This window comes from Schistocerca piceifrons, chromosome 1 (genome assembly GCF_021461385.2).
Source record: "Schistocerca piceifrons isolate TAMUIC-IGC-003096 chromosome 1, iqSchPice1.1, whole genome shotgun sequence".
Classification (NCBI taxonomy): Eukaryota; Metazoa; Arthropoda; class Insecta; order Orthoptera; family Acrididae; genus Schistocerca; species Schistocerca piceifrons.
In genome coordinates, this window is record NC_060138.1 from 788210416 (window position 1) to 788219661 (window position 9246).

Genomic DNA, 9246 nt, shown 5'->3' on the forward strand with positions numbered 1-9246 from the left:
ATTAGATTATGATGACACAATTGTACAATTGTACAATTGTACACTTGACTGAGCTGCAGCGAAGTTAGTGATTGTCAGCATGAAACCACTGCACACGAAAAGAAATAAGAGACGTGGTTGGGTTCGTGATTTGATAAAGATTACATCAAATCGGTTGCTCAGCGACCTTGCTGAATGAAGTTATTGTGGAAGACCCGAAAAACTATTTGATTATCTGAGATTGTCACCATAAGAGTTCACGTTTCTTCTAAATAGAATAAGTCAGGGGTGGGCAAATAGCGGCCCACGGGTCACATGTGGCCCGCGGAGGGGTTTTGTGTGGCCCGTCAAGACATTTACAAAAATCTTAGGAAAACAAAATTTCCCTTCTCCACGCGACTAAAAAAACCGCGAGTGTCTGCGCTACTTGGTAGAGCGTACTACCGACAGATGTCTCTACAGTCATGCAACCAACCTAGCTGCATGTGGGTGCGGTGGATTATGGGAGCACTGTCATCAGCCACAATGGGCATGGAAAAAAGCACTGTGCATCCTGCTATTGGCGCAAATTTATGCTCCACGCGGTGGCTGATGGGAGCGCTGTATTTCTCCCGCGCCGAGTGAATAGAGCAATTTTCTTCTTTTTCGGGTGGTTTACTAGTGTTTTGTCTGTGCAGCAGTACAACATATTTTTTTTTTTACTTCAGTGCAATCATGACTCCTAAGAAGAAGCGTAAAGTCGGTGATAAGTGCCATCTGTTTATGAAGACTGTACGACCAAGTATTTCTTTATTGATGTAGGAAATAAAGCCGCATGCTTATTATGCCATGATACAGTTGCCGTATTCAAGGAGTACAATCTGAAGCGATATCATGAAACAAAACACAGTGACTTTGGCTGCAAACTTTCAGATGAAGAATGAAAAATAAAAGCAGCGGAGTTCGCGAAACGCTTCAAGAAGCAACATGCGTTATTTACGAAGCAAACACCGCTTCAAAATAGTGCTACAGAAGTAAGTTTCATGGTCGCCTATAACCTTGCTAAACGAAACAAACCTTTTTCGGATGGCGAGTTTATTAAACAGTGCATGGTAGAGTGTGCAAGTGTATTGTGTCCTGAGGTTAAAACCAAATTTGAGAGAATTTCGTTGTGAAGGAGGACTATAACGCGGCGAATTGATTTAATTAGTGACGAACTTGCAGACCAGCTAAAGACTGTGAGCGAAGATTTTGTTTGGTTTTCACTGGCAATGGACGAAAGCACAGATATTGAAGACACTGCACAAGTACTCATCTTTATCCGTGGAATTAATGAACATTTCGCCATCACCGAGCAATTACTTGGTATAGTATCCATGAAAGATAGAACCACTCGTCAGGACTTGTTAGAATGTGTTGATAATTGTGTGGAAACATGTGACTTATCCTGGAACAAAATGGTAAGCATTACAACAGATGCGGCCAGAGCTTTATGTGGGTAAAATATAGGTACGGTGAAACTTTTAAAAAACAAGTTACAAGCTGAAGACACAGGCAGTGATATTTTGCGTTTTCATTGTATTTTACATCAGGAAAGCTCTGCAAGGCTGCACTAGACTTAAAGCATTTGGTAGATCCTGTTATTGCTGTTGTGAACATAATCAGGGCAAGGGCACTCCATCACAGACAGTTCAAATCTCTTCTTGAGGAGGTGGGGGCAGAACATGAAGATGTAATTTACAATAACACTGTGAGGTGGTTGAGCATGGGCAAAGTATTAAAAAGAGCCTGGGGATTACAGGATGAAATTATTTTATTTCTGGACACTAAGGAGATATCTCATGATTTTGTTGCAAAAATAGGATGTGAAGAGTGGAGATATGAGATGATGTTTGCAGGTGATATTTTTGAAAAACTGAGTGAGCTGAATGTGACATTGCAGGGAAAGGACACATGTCAAAGCATTTAAAACAAAACTAGGTCGTTTACAAGGCAAGCAAATGAAGGCAAATTTTGTCATTTCCCTTTACTAGGGTAACAGAAAGTACCTGGAAGTGTTTCAGCAAAGATTAAGGATTATCTTCAGAGTTTAGAGGCTGAGTTTACTACAAGATTTCAGGATTTTAAGAAAATTGAGCCTCAATTTAGTGTTTTATCGCATCCCATCACTGCTGATATTGACACTGCACCACAGGAGCTGCAACTTGAACTGATTGACATGCAGGTAGATCACACAGTGAAAGAAATGTTTAGTGCTGTAACTTTAGTTGACTTTTATAAACTTTGACAGCTGATAAATTTCCATGTATCAAGAAATTTGCAGGCAAATCGTTCTCCATATTTGAATCGACTTATATTTGTGAACAAAGTTTTTCTTGCTTGAAAATCAACAAGAGCAAATACCAAAGCTGTTTAACAGACAGTAATTTGCAGGCTGTGATGAGAATATCAACTAGCAGTCTGACTACTGATTTCAAAAAAATTGTGATAGGATGCATTTGTCTCATTACACTTGTTTTAAAATGTAATGTACTTGAAGATGACATTAAATTAGCAAAATAAATGACATTGAACACAACTATCTTATCTGACGATGTCAAAAGGAAAGAGGTACAAGTGACTTTAGTCTTATCAAAATTATAAGAAGTATACTTATACCTCTTAGCTTCTGACTCTTTCATTTACATCCAATGATTTTTATGATACCTTTTATGAAATGTAAAGCTAACTAATCAATGCATTTTAACACTTTCGCTGCTACACCTGAAATTGCAACTCTGTGTGTGATACCTGATTAGAAATAAAGAAAACTTGTATTTTCATAAAAATTTTGGGGATACTGCACACACACACACACACACACACACACACACACACACACACACACACACACACACACACACACACACACACACACACGCACAAATATATATATATATATATATATATATATATATATATATATATATATATATATATATATGACGCCAGCATACTGGGTGATATAAATTTGAAAATTGAATAAATCACAGAATAATGTAGATAGAGAGGTACAAATTGACACACATGCTTGGAATGACGTGGGGTTTTATTAGAACCAAAGAAATAAAAACGTTCCAAAAATGTCCGACAGATGGCGCTTCATCTCATAACAAAGTAAGACAAAGCAAAGATGATGTTCTTTACAGAAAATGCTCAATATGTCCACCATCATTCCTCAACAATAGCTGTAGTCGAGGGATAATGTTGTGAACAGCACTCTAAAGCATGTCCAGCGTTATGGTGAGGCTTTGGCATCGGATGTTGTCTTTCAGCATGAGAGATGTCGGTCGATCACGATACACTTGCGACTTCAGGTAACCCCAAAGCCAATAATCGCACGGACTGAGGTCTGGGGACCTGGGAGGCATGACGAAAGTGGCGGCTGAGCACACGATCATCACCAAACGACGTGTGCAAGAGATCTTTCACGCATCTAGCAATACTTTTTTTGTTCTAATAAAACCCCAAGCCATTCCAAGCATGTGTGTCAATTTTTACCTCTCTATCTACATTATTCCGTGGTTTATTAAGTTTTAAAATTTATACTGACTTTTTGATCACCCAGTATATACGTCATTAGAAGTGAAAGGTTTATATGGTGCGCCCTCCACTAACCTCTGTGTCTATAATGTGGCCCCCAAGCCAAAACAATTGCCCACCCCTGGAACAAGTTAATAATGCAACAAGGAAGAAAGATACTGCAACAATTGAAGTATTGTCGCCACAATGCATTGCGATTCTTGGCTAATGAGCATTCAAATTCATCTCAACACTACTGTTTGGCCATGATAACTTGACGATCTGGCTAGTGCTGCCAGAAGTGGAGAAAATCAGCACTGCTTGAAAGATATTCATTTGTCTCCCAGCGCTGCCAATGTCAAACTGTCGCTACATACTATGTTATACTCGCATCCACTAGGAGTATCTTATGGAAGAATTTACTGAGGTATTTCAATTAGAACAAAAAATTACTCACGTTTGTTTCTTCGAGTCACTGGAGCAAGTTTTTTTCAGGGACTCGCCGCAAGTACGTGTTACAGAAGTGAAGTTATTCTTAAAAGCCAGAGCAGTCTCCACTGTTGCTGCAATGTTAATAATGAAAAAACGTGACAAAACAAAAAATAGAGAGTACATATCGATATTACCAAGGGACACTATTCAGTTAAATAAAATTAAAGGCCTTTAGTTAGATTTAAAACTTTGTAATATTTCACTCAATTCTGTGATTGTAGGAACTGTTATCTTCGATAAAGGAAAGCAAACCAGCCATGAAAGGGTACGTCGAGGATACAATGGTTGACAACAGAGACCACAAGGTAGTGCATCTACCGCCCTACAATTGCGATCTAAATCCGACAGAATTGCCATAGGCCAAAATAACTCACGTTTTCAGGGAGAGGTGTCGCTGATGACATGTCGAAGGAGACAATGCAGATTTTTGTTAATGTTGCTTTCCTTTCAGTTACTAGACAAAAACTCAGTGCAGGAATGTGCTGGAGTAAGGATACTGGACACGAGACAGAATAGTGGAAATGGCCATTGATGAAGTCGTCGTCAGTTCCACAACATCAACCGGTAATGATGATCTTGAATCAAACACAAATGATGAGTGTTCTTTAGTGAACATCATTTTGACAGTTCTTCCAGGCACAATTAATTACACTTTGTAATCATTACTGTTGTACTGTGTTTGATAAATGCAATGCTCAAATTGATTCCAAAAATCAGTTTTTGACTTTTGGTTCATTCGAAAAAACAGTTTTTGACTTTTGATTCATAGTGTCATAAGTTGTACATTCATCTACTTTCATTTTTCATTGTTTTCGATACGTAAATAGTAAATAAGTTGCAGGCAAAACTCTCGAACATAGGTATGTCAACAAATTAGGTGATTCACAATCCAACGGAAGTGTCACTTCAGCGGACATCAATTCCGTGAGTGCCGCCTCCAAATTCGTATTTAGCGCAAAATGCAGGTTGTGGTGCCAGCACTGTTGCAAGAAGCCAACGCTGCCTTCCCCTCACCGCTGCTCTCCCACCGGCAGCCCAGGGCCAGTTGCACAATCTCAAACTAAATCCAGGGTTAGCTAACGTAGGGACAGGTTAACCACAGGTTAACGTGGAGCATGCATTATACGTCACCCTTTTATTCACTGCTTAGTTATTCACGGAACAGTGTTCCCTTCCTGTTAAGTTGGCAACAACTTAAGAGCACACTGGATACTTTCGGTACGTCGTTTCATATTTACTTCAGTCATAGTCTGCAGAAATAGCGTATCTAAAGTGATCGTTCCAGATCGCAAAATTGTTCGTTTGAGGATCTTTTGAGGCTGGTACATACTGTAGAATAGTTCAAGATCGTAGTAGAAAACATGAAAAGTTCCGCAGTCTCATTCAATGAAAACATTAGTGCAAAACATCTAACTAAGTTTATAGGGTACTTGTATATATAACAGTATAACAATCTGTCGTAAAATTAGTTGAGGATCAGGTATTTGTTGTTTGACAAGTAAGAGATCTTTCTAGATTTCCAAAAAAAGTATGAGAAAGATATGCAACAGTTTCCATCCATAAGCAACTTCATGCAGATCGACAGATCAGCTACAACAGATGTGCGATTTTTTCCCCCAAGAAAGAAACACGTAAATATTATGCATAGAAAAAGTAGCAGAGGCTACAGATCAGTGGCACCCCGTATGTGGAATGTAAGTTCCAAGTACGGCTATAATGAAATTTACGATTTGATAAGGCTGTCAAGGGAATGACGCCACAATCCAGGTAGGGACATAATATAAAAGCAACTATGAAATGCGGTCTACGTTGTGAAATAGTTGGTCTTTCCACAGTTTCCAACTGTGACAACACACACACCATTAAGACTGATCTGAGTGACAATCCTGAGAGGTGTTACTGGTTAGTTTGATGTTGTACTTTTATGTCTTAGAACGATTAATTCATTACAGCAGGAAAGAGTTTCTACAGAAAGTACCTTTGCTGAATTACTGAACATTGTGCATCCATTTTTCCAATTATTGGGCATATATAAATTTTGTTTATATGATGTGATTATTAATAATTATATTCAGCCATATATTGAGAATAAGTTGTCGACATTTGCAATAAACAACCATAATGTTTTTTTATAATCTTGGGGTAGAAATGTACTTATGGCACATATCCAAACTGGAAGCTGTTATCGTATTGAACCCTAAATGTTTGAGGAACAGTAACTATTTCATACATAATTTTGACTTTTATAATCATCTTTCACATCTATATGTTATGTTGGAGGGAAGGGGAAGTAAATAGAGGTATGAAGCGTTCACTGTCTTTTCCCTTTTCTGTAGTCATCTCAGCTTAAAACTGACAGTTTTCTTTTCAGAATAAAAATACCTGTTCTTAAATGTGAAAGAATTAGCAAGGTTGCAGATGGCACTGCTTCAAAATTTGTATGACAAGAACCAGAGAAGAAAGGAAGACTTGTATTGGTTAAAAAAAAGAGCATAAAGTTCAAAATTAGGATCACAAAATACAAATTAAACAAATGATTTCAGAATAAAAGTGTATTATTGCATATGTATGTATTTATTTTATTTTCACTTAATTACATCAGAGAACAGCACTAATTAAAAAACTGTGTTTTGTTTGTATTGTCCAGTGTCATACATATCCTTTTAATAATCCTGCTGGCTGCCCACTTGCTAACACCAGCGAAATCTCCAATGGACAGTGAAGATCACCAGAGGCAAAATATTGGAGTGTCAGTAGTAGCTGCTTCGTTAGTGGATCAGAGACATTTCTGAAAGAAAGAATAAGAATTATGTGAGACAATTTTTTTGACAATTCATGACAAATTTAAAAACATAACTTGCTAGTCACCCCTTCCACTGATATGATTATGTAGATTTAGTAACTAAAGATTCCTTGTTAGCTGAATTACAAGTACTTATATCCTTATGAGACACAGATAACCATTACTTTATGATAAATGTGGATGTGGTTATGTGGATAACACTAATAACTTAGAAACACAACCAAACACAATAGCCACATCCCATAGCTTTCTTAAAATGTCTGACTTTCCTGGTAATTTTACTGTGTTAAACCTAGCGTGAGTAAGACAGACACTGCGCCAATCATCAACTTACATTGGCCAAGCAGTAATTATATTGTGATCGAAATCAACAACTGCCAAATTAAGCATTTTTCTCTTCACACTTGCAGACAGGAATTATTGTTTCACTTTCATTGATATAAGTGAAGTGGGAAGGGTATTTGATGATAGTATTTTTGTAAGTAATACTCAAAAATTGGCAATAAAGTTCAGAACTCTCAGCTTGGCAAAAGATGTAGATTTAATTAGTGATGATGCATTTCCATTAACAACACATAAAGGTTGTCCAAGTGGAAGTTTAGAGTCTGCTCATACTGTGCGATATATTCCTTTAGGGCAGCGTAATTTTGATGTGACAATGTTTCTCATATTTCCCCTATCACTTCTAAATCCAGATGTGAAATAACAATATTAAATCCATCAGTGTTATTAGACACTCAACACTGTTCGAATATGCATTCACATGAATATTGTGCTTTTTCATCTATCATTTCATTTTGTGGCAGATTAATAGTTGTAGATGGTGATGCAAGATCGAACGGTAAGTACTGTTCCGTCTTGATTCCAGTTGCAGATGCCTGTGTCGGCGAATCCATTATTTCCATCGATATGTTTACATTGGTATTTTTAGTTTTCCTTTTCCACAGTTACCACTATGGGAGCTCGTATATTATATTTTATCCACGTAAAATAATTTCTCATTTACTTAACGAATTATTTATTTATTTAATCATATGGCTGGGACCCCCTGTCGGGCAGACTGTTCGCTGTGTGCCAGTCTTTCAATTTGGCGCCATTTCGGCGACCTGCAGTCGATGAGGATGAAAGGATGATGATGAGGACAGCTTAACACCCAGTCCCTGGGCGGAGAAAATTCCCAGACTCAGCTGGGAATCGAACCCGGGCCCACAGGATTGTCAAGGGTGGATATAATATTTATTGTACTGGCATAAATGAAAACAGAAAAGAGAGAGTAAACAACTGTAACCATGCCGACTGCGGCAAAGATCTTCCATGTAGTCGTCGATGGGTTCACTCACTCATTGTGACAAAGTGGACTGATGATGTCGTCACAACATCCAGAGTTTGCAGAACATGGGAAGTCGCAAGGATACCATCATTATTGCCCACAAGTGGTATAATATTTCTAGACAGCGCAAATTTATTAAAAGTTTTTGATATACTAGATGTTAAGCTGAATTTTCAAGTGCAACTAAAATGACACCACAGCAAGTCACTTGACGGCCGACGCAGCAATGGTGCCATATGGTACTCTTTCTACATGCTCCTGTAAAATTGCATGGCTTTCAAATGCTGTCAACTAATATTATTCACACAGACATTGGCATTGTCATCTGGGTTATGACATTAGATTTGAGCCAAGAATCCAATAAGGAGAAGAGAAAGCGTAAATATTGGATTTAGAAGAGGGTTTTGCACAGAAATAACATGGGGGCATCAAACACATTGATAAACGAAGTAGCACTCGTAAACGAAAACCCATTTGGCCACATTTTTGAATAACAAAATTAAGTTTCAAGTCATTTGACCAAACTTTTGGATAACAAAATTAAGTTTCAAGTATTTGTTGAGCTCTATTTAAAATCTGTTGCTCAGATTACAGACAAGCGGTAATTGCTCAAGCAAAACAATAAGCGACACTTTCATCTGCATTTGACGTCTAGCAATTACCTATACATCTCTCCAGTACACACCGATCACCTAGAACATTATGACCACCTAGCTAATAGCTGGTACATCCAACTTTGGTGCACAAATAGTAGTGGCGACGCATTGTGGCATGGAAACAATGAGGCCTTGGTAAGTCGCTGGAGGGACTTGGCACCATATGTGCACACCCAAGTCACCTAATATCCACGCTCTGACGCCACATTCAGTTAGATCTCAGATGTGTTTGACCGTGTTCAGATCTGGTGAGTTGGGGAACCAGCACCTCAATCGTAATTCGTCACCACTGTGTTCCTCGAATCACTCCATCACACTTCTGGCCTTGTGACATGGCGCATAATCCTGTTGAGAAATGCCACTGCCATCAGGAAACATGATCATCATGAAGAGATGTACGTGGTCTGCAACCATTGTAAGATATTCTTTGGCCATCATGACGCCTT

General features: G+C 38.3%; 1 protein-coding gene across 1 annotated transcript; it reads left to right on the top strand.

Moving 5' to 3' along the window:
• Positions 1 to 1434: 1434 nt before the first annotated feature.
• Positions 1435 to 1927, top strand: LOC124775100 (zinc finger BED domain-containing protein 5-like). Its single transcript, XM_047249923.1, has 2 exons — positions 1435 to 1456; positions 1551 to 1927. The coding sequence occupies exons 1-2, from the start codon at positions 1435 to 1437 to the stop codon at positions 1925 to 1927; spliced, it is 399 nt and encodes a 132-aa protein (XP_047105879.1).
• Positions 1928 to 9246: the final 7319 nt, after the last annotated feature.

Bases quoted from the DNA above. Each gene is read 5' to 3' on its own strand.
- LOC124775100 (XM_047249923.1), top strand. From the start codon at position 1,435: ATGCGGCCAGAGCTTTATGTGG. The intron at 1,457-1,550 runs GTAAAATATAGG...ATTTTACATCAG, and splicing joins GCGGCCAGAGCTTTATGTGG to GAAAGCTCTGCAAGGCTGCA.